The sequence below is a fragment of the Aspergillus oryzae genome, chromosome 3 (genome assembly GCF_000184455.2).
Source record: "Aspergillus oryzae RIB40 DNA, chromosome 3".
Lineage (NCBI taxonomy): Eukaryota > Fungi > Ascomycota > Eurotiomycetes > Eurotiales > Aspergillaceae > Aspergillus > Aspergillus oryzae.
The window spans coordinates 4150878-4162991 of record NC_036437.1 but is presented as its reverse complement, the minus strand read 5'-3'; the positions used below and the strand labels follow the sequence as shown (position 1 = coordinate 4162991).

General features: G+C 50.1%; 4 protein-coding genes across 4 annotated transcripts; 2 read left to right on the top strand and 2 right to left on the bottom strand.

The window, feature by feature from the left end:
• Positions 1–446: 446 nt before the first annotated feature.
• Positions 447–963, bottom strand: AO090026000336 (RNA-binding protein; the record flags this gene model as incomplete). The annotated part of the gene is made up of 2 exons (XM_001821754.1): positions 447–587; positions 643–963. The coding sequence occupies 2 exons, from the start codon at positions 961–963 to the stop codon at positions 447–449; spliced, it is 462 nt and encodes a 153-aa protein (XP_001821806.1).
• A 488-nt stretch (positions 964–1451) lies between these two features.
• Positions 1452–5676, top strand: sec31 (putative protein transport protein (SEC31); the record flags this gene model as incomplete). Its single annotated transcript, XM_023236103.1, has 8 exons — positions 1452–1660; positions 1724–1840; positions 1899–2028; positions 2068–2331; positions 2355–2441; positions 2501–5225; positions 5274–5572; positions 5632–5676. 8 exons carry the CDS (start codon positions 1452–1454, stop codon positions 5674–5676), a joined length of 3876 nt encoding a protein of 1291 aa, XP_023091002.1.
• A 1371-nt stretch (positions 5677–7047) lies between these two features.
• Positions 7048–8277, bottom strand: AO090026000338 (peroxisomal membrane protein PEX14; the record flags this gene model as incomplete). The annotated part of the gene is made up of 1 exon (XM_001821756.3): positions 7048–8277. One exon carries the CDS (start codon positions 8275–8277, stop codon positions 7048–7050), a length of 1230 nt encoding a protein of 409 aa, XP_001821808.1.
• Positions 8278–9551: 1274 nt separating this feature from the next.
• Positions 9552–10861, top strand: AO090026000339 (PAPA-1-like domain-containing protein; the record flags this gene model as incomplete). Its single annotated transcript, XM_001821757.3, has 3 exons — positions 9552–10332; positions 10391–10497; positions 10595–10861. The coding sequence occupies 3 exons, from the start codon at positions 9552–9554 to the stop codon at positions 10859–10861; spliced, it is 1155 nt and encodes a 384-aa protein (XP_001821809.1).
• Positions 10862–12114: the final 1253 nt, after the last annotated feature.

The window sequence follows — 12114 nt, the reverse complement described above, 5'->3', positions numbered from 1 at the left end:
TATCGTTCTTGGGTATGTTTACTGTTTTGAGATTCTTTGAACTCTATATTTCATGACCGACCCCCAGTTACTGCCTCCCCAGACTAAGCCTGCGCTCATGCTGACGCAATTTCTTCTAGCGTCGCTGTTGGAGCTGCTATCTACTCCAGCGGCAGGAAGCTCATGACCGACAAGACTCTCCGTCTTAGCCGCAACAGCCCTGAGAGCCGTGAGCACTAAAGTGTATTACCATATTTCAATTGCAATGGCGATCCTTGGTGTGATTTTTGTCGGCGGTCTGTATTATTCACGGGAAAGTTGATGTCGCGGGAGAATTTGAAACTTCTTAAAAAACTCGGTTGGAGCGCGTGTATATAGTACGGCTTGAACGGAGGGTTCTGATGGAGTAATATTGCAATATTACTGTCGCACGGCTTCCTGTTTCATGACCTTCGAGTCTCTAGAGCTTATTCGGGCTTCGGACCAGCGACGTCCAGCTCTTCCAATCCTTGCATAGGGTCGTGAGGACGATCATTGGTTGCTGCTTGAGCCTGCTCTGCCGCCAACTTATCCTCCTCGTCGACTGCGTATTTGGCCAAGTAGCCCTCCTGCACATGCGTAGTTAGAAATCTGCCTGTAACGAGGTTGAATCACCTTGCGCACCTGTTCCCAAATAGCTGTCTTGCTTCCTAGGCCTTCATTGCTATCCTTCTGTGGCTTTGCGGCAGCAACCTTGATCGTACGCCCGTAGAGCTCGCTTCCATCCATGTTGTCGATCGCTTCTTTTGCATCTTCGGGTACCTCAAATTCCACATAGCCAAACCCGCGATGGAGCTCGTTCGAGTTGGGAACGTCGGGCTTTGGGAGCGTTATATCAACAACTTCGCCGAAGGGAACGAATGCCTCGGCCAGCGTCTGCACAGTAACCGCCTGGTCGAGACCCCCCACATAGACGGTACATTTCAAGCGCGCCGCTTCGCTCATGGTGTGTCTGGTCGGAAGCTCGGTAGTATTACAGCCGGAGAGCTTATCGCACCATAGAGTTGTAGCTAACAGTAAGAGGGCTCTGCCCCAGTCGCAAATATCACGCTCTTTCGCAGCTCTCCACGGATGATACCTTGCCCAGACTTTCTGGACCGGGCAACCTGATATCACGTGCCTCCGCGGGTGTTTTGGCGAGCGCCCGAACAGGTTAGGCGCCAATCGCCCCGGTGCCTCCAGGAGGACACTTGGTTGATTGGGAACTGTGCAGTTGACGTCTCGATCTCATCCCGCTGCTACTTGGCAACTTTCATACACCCCTCTGGTCTCGTTAGGGAGGGGAGGTTACGTTTGGAAATATCTCTTTCGTCTTTTAGTTCTAATAATTCGTCGATTTCTTGTTTCATGATAGTTGCTGCCAGACCGTTCCTTAGTCTGGTTATCTCCTAATCTATAGTACCTCTCGTTACTTCCGCTCCTTTCCTTTCAGCATGGTTCGTCTGAGGGAGATTCCCCGGACGGCCACATTTGCCTGGTCTCCCGGTGCAGCATCGCCATTGATTGCTACCGGTACTCGGGCCGGCGCAGTCGACGTTGACTTCTCCAATGAAACATGTCTCGAGCTGTGGGACCTGGGCCTGGACCGTCAGAGCACCGGCGAAGAGTTGCAGCCGATCGCGAAGTTTGACACCGACTCCGGGTACTTATCACGTCGTCCTCAACTCACGAAGCAAGATTGATATACTAACGACCGCTTATACAGTTTCAATGACCTAGCGTGGACCCCATCCGAGGACAACACACGGGGAATAATAGCTGGTGCTTTGGAAAGCGGGTCGCTGGACTTGTGGGATGCCGATAAGCTGATCAATGGATCGAGGTGCGTTCCCGGGGAAAGCGTCATTCATATTTTGTTCCATTGGCTGATTACCGGAAAGTGACGACGCCGTGATCTCGAGGACCTCCAAACACTCGGGCGCCATCAAGGCCCTCCAATTCAACCCCAGACATTCCAATTTGTTGGCCACCGGTGGCGCAAAAGGAGAGGTATTTGACCAAATCAGGATTGTGAACCCGCAGGGATGCATTGCTGATGGCTTGAAATAGCTCTACATCTCCGATCTGAACAATGTCGCAAACCCATACAGACTCGGTACCGCTGCCCGTGCGGATGATATTGAGTGTTTGGATTGGAATAAAAAGGTTGCACATATCTTGGTTACCGGTAGCAGTGCAGGATTTGTCACTGTTTGGGATGTCAAGACGAAGAAGGAGAGTTTGACTCTCAACAATATGGGTCGTAAAGCTGTCAGCGCCGTTGCTTGGGATCCTGAGAAGGTGAGATGCTTCTGTCCATCACCCTGGAATCTAGTGTGGCTTCTAACATGATATAGCCTACGAAACTCGTTACGGCGACACCATTGGAGTCGGACCCCATGATCTATGTTTGGGATCTCCGCAATTCCCATGCTCCAGAAAGGGTAAGCTTGGATATCCTGCCGTTAGCACATTAGGATTGGATATCACTGACGTTTCATAGGTCCTCAAAGGTCACGAATCCGGTGTCTTATCGCTTTCATGGTGTAGCCACGATCCCGATCTGCTTCTTTCTTCTGGAAAGGACAATCGCACGCTCTGCTGGAACCCACAAACAGGTCACGCCTATGGCGAATTCCCGGTCGTCACAAACTGGACTTTCCAGACTCGTTGGAACCCCCACAACCCCAACTTCTTCGCCACAGCATCGTTCGATGGCAAGATCGCGGTCCAGACTGTTCAGAACACCAGCACTGACACTGCTCAGGCCATCGCAGACCAGAACCAAGCACTTGATGGGGAGGACTTCTTTGCAAAGGCACAGACCCAGCCGCAGGTCTCGAGCTTTTCATTGCCCAAGGCTCCTAAGTGGCTTGAGAGACCATGTGGCGCCACTTTTGGTTTCGGAGGCAGAGTTGTTTCTGTCAACTTAGTGGAGAAGGGCCAACGTGCCTCCAAGATTAAGATCACCCCGTTCGAAGTAGATGAGGCTGTTGGTCAGTCTACTGAGACTTTTGAGAATGCTCTCAAGGAGGGCGATCTTCGAAGCATTTGCGAAACCAGAGCCGCAAACGCTGCCACCGAGGAAGAGAAAGCTGACTGGAAGGTCATCCAGGCTTTGATCTCTGAGAATCCCCGTAAAGGACTTGCCGAATATCTTGGATTCCAGGACCAATCTGCTGATGAGGCTGCTGATAAGCTGGCTAACCTTGGCTTGGGTAAGGAGGAAACTAATGGAGAGTCGCCTAAAGAATCCCGCGGGCCGGGGGCGAAGAAGCACAAACGCCTGCAATCAATGTTCGATGCGAGCCCTGAAGCAGACAACTTCTTGTCGGACCTGGCTGCATCGAAGGGAGCTAAGACCAACAACCCATTCCATATCTTCAATGGCTCCGAGACGGAAGCAGACAAGGGCATCACGAGAGCATTACTCCTCGGTGACTTTGAGAAGGCACTGGATGTCTCTCTCAAGGAAGATCGCTTGTCCGATGCTTTTATGATTGCTATCTGCGGAGGTCAGAAGTGCATCGCAAAGGCACAGGAGCACTATTTCTCCAAACAGACAGAGAGTCCCAACTATGTTCGCCTGTTGGCATCCATTGTTGGCAAGAATCTCTGGGATGTTGTGTACAACGCGGATTTGTCTAACTGGAAGGAAGTTATGGCTGCGCTGTGCACCTTTGCCGAAGAAAAGGAATTTGCTGATCTTTGTGACGCTCTCGGTGACCGGTTAGAGGAACAGATTCGGGCTTCGGACGACAAGAGCCTTCGCAAAGATGCTTCGTTCTGCTTCTTGGCTGGCTCTAAGCTGGAGAAGGTTGTCGCGATTTGGATCGAGGAGCTGCGCGAGAATGAGCAGAAGGCCCTTGAAACAGCTGCGAACGACACCTCTTTCTCGATCCATGTTCGTGCTTTGCAGGGGCTGATCGAGAAGGTGACAATCTTCCGCCAGGTCACTAAGTTCCAGGACACGGAGCGTACCAAAGAGTCTGACTGGAAGCTCAGCAACTTGTACGACAAGTATATTGAATATGCTGATGTGGTTGCTACCCATGGAAGACTACAGGTCGCCCAGAAGTATTTGGACCTTGTTCCGGAGAAGCACCCCGAGGCCGAGGTTGCAAGGAATCGTATCAAGCTGGCGACGAGGCAACCAACTGCTCAGAAGACACAGCAAACGACTACTGGTCGTGGAACGCCACTGAACAAGCCTCTCCCAACTACCAACGCTTACCAGCCTCAACGAACATTCTCTCCTGTTGCGACAGCCGCAGCTCCGAGCCCGTACGCTCCCCCTGCTCCTACTACCAATGCGTACGCCCCTCCAGCTGCTGCTACCAATCCATACGCTCCCCCGGCTGCTGCTACCAATCCGTACGCACCTCCGGCCCCTGCTTCGAATCCTTACGCCCCGCCTGGTGCTGCTGCCCCACCACAGCCAACGAACCCATATGCGCCGGCTTCTGGAGGCAGCTATGCTCCTACAGGATACCAGCCCACGCCAGCACCGTCTTACGGTGCTAAACCCCTAGGTGGCTCGGTGCCTCCTCCACCACGTGCGTCGAATCAATCCCCAGCCACTGTTACCACGTACACTACAGCTACCAACCTCCCTGCTTGGAACGATCTTCCCGAAGGCTTCGCGAAGGCTCCGACACCCCGGAGAGGAACTCCCGCCGGAGCTGCTGCACCTATCAGCTCGCCGTTCCCGAACCAGTCCCCGTCAATCGCTCAGGGACCTCCACCACCCGGAGCTCCACCTACTCAGCGGACACCCTCAGTTCCCCCTCCGCCAAAGGGCACTGCTCCACCTCCCCGGGTGACTTCTCCACCATCTGCTATCCCCCCAGGACCTACCCCGCCTCCAAACCCTTATGCATCCTTGCCTCAATCTCCTCCTCAGCTAAACCCCGGCACCATGGGGGTTCCGGCGCCGATTCCACGTGGCCCGTCTCCTTACAACGCTCCGCCGTCTATGCCTCCCCCAACTAACCGATACGCTCCGAGCCCAGCAGCGCAAGCGGCAAACCCACAGCTCCAGGCACGGGGCCCTGTTCCTCCACCTCCGCAGGCAGCTGCCTCACCATATGCCCCCCAGCCTCCGGCGGCGAGCCAGTATGCTCCCAGTACACCACCATTGCAGCAGGGACCGCCTCCAGCCTCAACCTCTAGGCCCGGGACAGCTTCTTCACAGAAGGTGACTCCAGCTCCTGCGACTCCCAAGTATCGTAAGTGACTCTTCGAACTGCCTCACTCCAGTCATCTAACTTGTCTAGCACCTGGTGATCGTTCCCATATTCCTGAAGACGCAATGCCTATCTATGAGATCCTTTCGGCGGATATGCAGCGCATCAAGGGCCGTGCGCCTACATCATTCAAGCAACAAGTTGAAGATGCTGACCGGCGGTTGAACCTTCTGTTCGATCACCTGAACAATGGAGATCTGCTCAAACCAAACACCGTTTCTGACATGGCAGACTTGGCCCGTGCAATTCAGGCGCGTGATTACGAGGCAGCACGTGCTATCCACGTGGATATCCTGACAAATAGGACTGATGAGTGTGGTCAATGGATGGTAAGTTATCAAATAAATTGTCGTGTATATCGTTTGAGTCCTTCTAACCGGATGAATAGGTTGGTGTGAAACGTCTCATCAGCATGAGCAAGGCTACCCCATAAAGGGCTATAGCGTGTAAACGGTGAAAGGGTGTATGAGGCAAATTTCATGATTTGTGCGTATGAGAAGAAGGGTCTATGTGCTTCGTGTAGTTGCTGGTGATCTTTCAAGGCCAGTAGTATGACGTTCTCAGGTATTGGTCTAGAAATTGTTCTTCTTGTCTAAATGTTATTACTATGTTCATTGTTTATGGAATATCAGCAGTAGATCTTAACAAATCTGCATTTTCCCAACATTAGATCCAGTTTTTACAGTGTTTAAACCACTCGCATACCTGCTGTGAAGAGTGAATAAGCTCCCAACCTCTCTTCAGAAGCTGGAGTATCAGTAGCAATGCATAAGGATAAAATAGCTCTGAGAATGTAGAACAACTCAGGCTGTGGACAATCTTATAAAGCTGATAATTCGTAGCACACTAAACCCATCTATTTAAGTGATCAAAAGGCCTTTGGATAAGTTCATATGAGGCGAACAAATAAACACAGCATCTTTGACATGAGGCCTCATAATTCAGATCGTCGCAGAAAGCCGTATATAGAAACAATGAGACATAAACCGGCTTTATTCATACGCTCGGCTTGACGCCTCGGAAACCTACAGAAAACTCAACATGAAACCACTCAGGCCATTTCACGATAAACTATTACCTCTCAAGGAAAACTGCTCTCAGCCCGTTTGGGGAACAAGGACAGTTATAAAAAGTGGCACAAACTCAAACGATAGGTATTCGGAATACCATCCCGGGAACTGAGAGACTTCGATATGGAGACCTTCTGGAAGGACACCATGCCAGATTACTTTATATTACGCTTACTACGATCGTTCTAACCTGCTTCTGTTATTGGGTTCTTTCTAGGAAAAGTTATAGGGTTTGACTTAAGGTGATGGTGGTATTGCGCTGGAATGAATCTGCTGCCGTTGTGTTAGAGATAACTTATTTCTCCCCGTCTTTACTGTTCTGAATGCTTCATTGATCTTCCTGTGTTTCAGGATCGGTGCTTCGTATGCCACAATGACACGGTTTCGTTCTCATACCTGATAAGAAAACTTCGGTATAGTTATTCATTATTCGGCATGGCTTTGTAGGATGTGGTTCGTAGTGATATGTATACACTGAAGATATATCTACCTCTTTAGGTGTAACAGAATGTCAAATTTAGACCATCGTCAAGGCATACATTGCAATCGAAGTATAGCAGACATCTTCGACACCATTGTGAACCAAAAATACCTAACGCCATGCTGGTTATTGCTGGAAACCGATATATTCTTCCGTAACCAAGCCAAAGAAAGAAAAGCAAAAGAAACATATATGTTCACATGATATTGATTCGTCTCCTCAAATCAAAGAGCTCATAAAGATCATCCCCTCTTCATCTGCTGATACCACTGCTGATTCTCGGTCCTCGGCTAGCAGGGAAGTTCCGGGCACTCAATAAAGCACCCTTGACACCTCTAATCTCAGACTTGAAGTTGGATATGGCGTCTTCCTCGCCTTTACCCAAGCCAGCCGCGTTTCCGCTACTGTCAAAGCCTGGCGTACTGTAGACCCCGTAGCCGGTCCCCGGACCATAGCCAGCTTTACTGTATAGTAGTCCATCTAGGTAATGATGTAACTCGTTAAGGCTACTGCGAACGGTATCATCGCACGTACTCGACTGCTTGTCAATCTCGGAGAATTCTTGGAGACTCGACCTGATGACCTCAAGTCGCTTTACATGTGTATTCACAGCTGCACTGGGGTCAAACGATTCTGTGTCTGCGGTATTCGCGGCTAACGAGGATGATTTCTCCAGGTTGAAATCTTCCGTGGTCTGGACAGCGACATCGCGGTGGAATAGCTCCCCTGGGTCGGATGTAACAGACTCGGTCTCATCATCAGAGCTGAAGCCAGTGGATTGAGCGCGGCGAGCCGTGAGCTGAGGAGGGATGGTTGATACATTCTGCTCTAACTTTTCGTTCAATTTCTTGAGGTTATCCTTAGCTGTTTCGGCCAGTTCGTGTCGTGCACTTGTCAGGTTGGCGAGCATGGGCTTCACAAGATACTCGCTTGCGCCGTAGATACCAGCTCCTAGACCTGCAGCGCCATAAACAGTGTAGAGGAGGCTGCGAAAGGACACCAGCGGAGGGGGTTTGGGTTGGTTGACGAGAAATTCCGGGTAGGTAATGATCGGTGGGACGTCCCGAGCGGACGATGATTGCCGATTGTTTATGGTGGTAGCAGGAGAAGAGGATGATTGGGATGTCGAAGTAGAAGGCGATGAAGAGGTAGAGCCGCTTGGTGTGTCATCTGGGGTGCTAGACTCTGTGGTCTTGTTATCGCCCTCGGTTGCAGCCGTGCTACTGGTTGCCTCGGAGTTTCGCGACACACCCAGCAGACCGTCAATCTCATCTTGTCGGAGACCCTTCGATTCCAAGAATGATACCTTGCGATCTAGCGGTGCATCGCGCAAGGACTCATCTTCTAAAAACTTAGTCGCTTGCTGTAGAAGATCCGATCGTGAAGTATCATCGGAGCTCGGCGGAGATGCGGAGGCGGAGTTGGTGGCGGATGGCTGTTGCCATTGAGGGATTGATGGGGTTTTTGGCTTGGTTTCAGCCATGGTGTGTTAAAAGTAATGGAGAATGAGTTGATTATGATTAAGGAATTGTATGATGAAATGAAACAATTGGAAGAGAAAGAGGTGAGAGAGGCAGGAAAAGATAGGCAGTTCATGTGAGGGAGAACTACTCTTACTAGGATGCTTTGACCTCTAGCGACCTCGGCTGTCCTCCGGAGAAGGTTTAATCTCGGTATTGTCATGCGTTGGTATTGCTGGGCCACATGGCCAGTCCGTCCAGGGTAGGCGGTCCGAGATAGAGATACCGCCTGGCGGCAGAATTAACGATGAACATGACGGGTTCCGATTGTCTCCCATCGTTCATTTGCGACAGGAATAGACCAAGAAGATCATCAGGGAATGTGCGAGCCATTGGTTCGACTGGGTAATATATACATTGATCCTTCTGAAACAATTGGAAATATTTATAGCAGCGTCAATTTCGATACGATTGGGTGGTACGTACCTCACCAATCCGACGTCCTTTGTGAGTTTGCCCTTTATTCCCTTTCGTATACATACATCCATGTACTCAGGGCAACAGCCCACTCCCCATTTACCCGCGGATTTAATCTACTACTGTACCCCTTTTTTATTATTTTCATAATTATTTTTCCGCTTCGTTCCCTTCACTTTTCCCCGATTATATTTAAGCTGTATCCACCCCCTCGTCCGGTCAGGGATCCCTGTCCACGCAGCGCACAGAACGGACAGTATTATCCTGTCGGGGTTGCAGGAGAAAAAGCGCACCAACACTGCGTTCACCGCGTTCCCGCTCTTGACTGGTGTATTCGCTTGAGATCTTACTTCAGAATGTTCCCATTGGTTCTGTCTTTCATGCCGGATGGGAAGTTTCAAGTGGCGTCAAAAGATGTGATAGGGATTGATGGCCTGTGCCTTCCCGAACTGCATCACCACCACTTGTCTGTACTGGCCCACGTAGTCAGTTGGTCATAACTACCGCATGGCTATTTCCTTGTCCATCAATCATTTCCCTCTTTTCCCCTCTGGATCTCCTCCACGACCGAACTTGCCTCACCGTCAGATGACACAACCATCTCAGATAGCCTTATTGTTGACTATCTGACTACTATTGTCCACCTATACGAGACTAAACCCCCGCCTCATTTTGTGTTTTCTCTGATTGTTCCTGTTTGCATTTCTACAACCTCAGTTCGTTTGTAGACTTTTGCGAAGTTCACCTGGTTACCTTTATACCCTTTGCTTTATCATTTTTCCATCTATACTTCATATCAAGTCAATCTTGTCGATTGATTATGTCTCTGCGTCGCTCACTTCGCTCCCGCCCTGTGCGGGATGATCCACCAGACTTGGATTCTAACGCAAGTCCCAGAACCCCGACCAGAGTTACCCGTGCAGTCGCATCTTCATCAGTGTCCGTCTTCCGGTCTCCCTCAGACTCTCCGGAGGAGTCAAGGAGATCTATTCGTTTGACTGTTAAGATGCCTTCAAGTAAGCTGCGTGAGGTTACCAGTAGTAGCACACGAAATGGTGCCACAAGACGCTCTGTCAACGTTTTCACAGAAAACCCTATAGTTACAGGGCCACGGACCAGCCGGCCCAAGAAGAAGCTCGTCGAGGTTGACACGAGCGACGAGGATTTGGACGATCAGGAAGAAGATGAAGTGGACGACGAAGATGCCCCCGGTGAGGACGACGAGGATGCAGATGCGGATGGCGATTTAGATATGGATGATGCTCCTCCGCAACCTCCAGTGTCAAAAAGACACGCCAAATCTGCCGCGTCCACTTCTAAAGCAGTGAAAAGCGTCGAGGCGAAAGAGATGGAACTAGATGCCGAGGACGACGAAGATGATGAGGAGCTCTCTGATCCTGAATCGGATGCCGAAGGTGAGCCTGACGATCAGGAGGAGAGTGGAATTGGAAACGCCAATGGAGGCGAGGAGGACTTAGATGAGGATGAAGAAGACGAGGAAGAACTCGATAGTGATGATGATACTCCTACCGCCGATCCCGCCAGGATGACAAAACGACAAAGAGGCAACCTGGGCAACGATTTCTTGCAACTCCCAATGGGTAAGTCTTGTACAAGTCTTTCGAGTCTGCCCTGAAAAATTTGTCTAATGCAGCGCAGAACCACAAGTCAAGAAGCATTTGACCGCAGAAGAGCGCGCCATGCGCCGTGCTGAAATGGCTCGCCGAAGAAAGAACCTTAGCGAAAAGCGAAATGAAGAAGAAAAAGTAGGTACTATGAAGTTTTGTTTTCTCCATTTGATGGTTATCAAGGCAAAATTCTCTCCATAATTGTTATGTAGTGGAAACTGACGCAAGAGGACAGATGGATACAATCAATAGGCTTCTACGAAAGCAAGCCCCGAAGAGGCGTGGTCGGATTCCGGCTGCTGAAGCGGCTGAAACGGCCTCTGCAGAGCAACAGATGCAGGAATTCGAGAGACTGGATCCAACTATGGTCAGATGGATTAGTGGGCGCGAGGGAAGCAAGATGATTGTATCAGAGGAATGGCTCGGTACTCCAGCAGGACGAGTCTTTGCGGAACCACCCCTGGAAAGCACTGGGCCTAGAAAGCTGGTGGAAGAAGTATGACCGATCAGTTTGAAAGTCAGGTGCAAACGGAGCTGGCGTATCTGGAAAAGTCGAGTTTAAAACCGTGGGTCTATTTACAATATCTTGTTAAACGGGATTGGGCTGTATATTGAAGAAGTCTGGTCTGCCCGTTGGTCATCTTACTGTGTATCTAGTGATTGGCATACCCGGGTCAGTGGGGAGTTTATATAGGAAATAGGGCCTGTTTTTAGTTATGATCGTTGAAGAGGTTGTCACTCGTAGAAACATGCCAAGTCACACCTATTTAGTACCGAATACTGGCTAAGAACTGTGTGTAGTTACAGGCTTGCAGAGATATTTAGTTTGGATGCTTGCTAGTTGGCAAACTGAGCCACCATAAACTAGATTCCAAGGTCTATTGCTCTTGGGATCATTTTCACCACGCACATACTAACCCTTGATTGTTAACCATGAGGGTTCAAGCGCCAGTGGCCGGTTTACTGCCAAAAAGGGCAGTAGATGTTGTTTGACGCGGACCTCTTTCCACTCACTCTATATGTTCCATGGGAGCCCTTTCAAAAAGTTGAGAATGGGTTCTGATAGCGCGAGCTCTGGCAGGTCACATGTGTGCCTTGGGAGCATCATAGCACCGCACTGGGCAAGCGCCACTGAGCTGAGTACTTTCCATTGATATCTATTTCGGATTCCCGCTCTGAGCGGAGTCTGGAGCGTTCGAGTCATCTTTGTTGTTTGTAGTTGGGGTCTGAACGCCATCAGGGGCTATAGTTCGCTCCCTTAGTTGTAGTCTGAATATATCCAACGGCGTCGTATCAGCTTATGGACGGGGTGAAGGACGAGCTATCCTTAGCGTAGGTAAAGCGACGTACCGCTGGGAACCTGCTTTCTCCATCTGCAAATCTTTCAGTAAAGGTTGGAAGGTATAATAGCCTGCAGTGAATGAGCGAATGTTAGTGAAAGGTCCTGGCTTTTTGCATTTTGGACAGTACCGACCTGAAAAGACTCCCACTCCAATGGCTACAAGCGCCGGGATCCAGTTTCGACTCATAGTACTGTCAGAAGAAAATGTAGATTGAAAAATGTCCAGCACGATTTCTTTGCTTTGGTTAAGGCGGTTTCGCGGGAGACCAGTGAAGCCAAGGAGGATTTCCAGAGTAGGAAGTCATTGACAGATTTACCGCATCAATCGCCAAAGTTCCGCCATGAATAATTTCCGTCGCGTCTCCCCACATTTTCAACGCGTCTTCCCGACATCCACTTTCGAGCGATTCTGA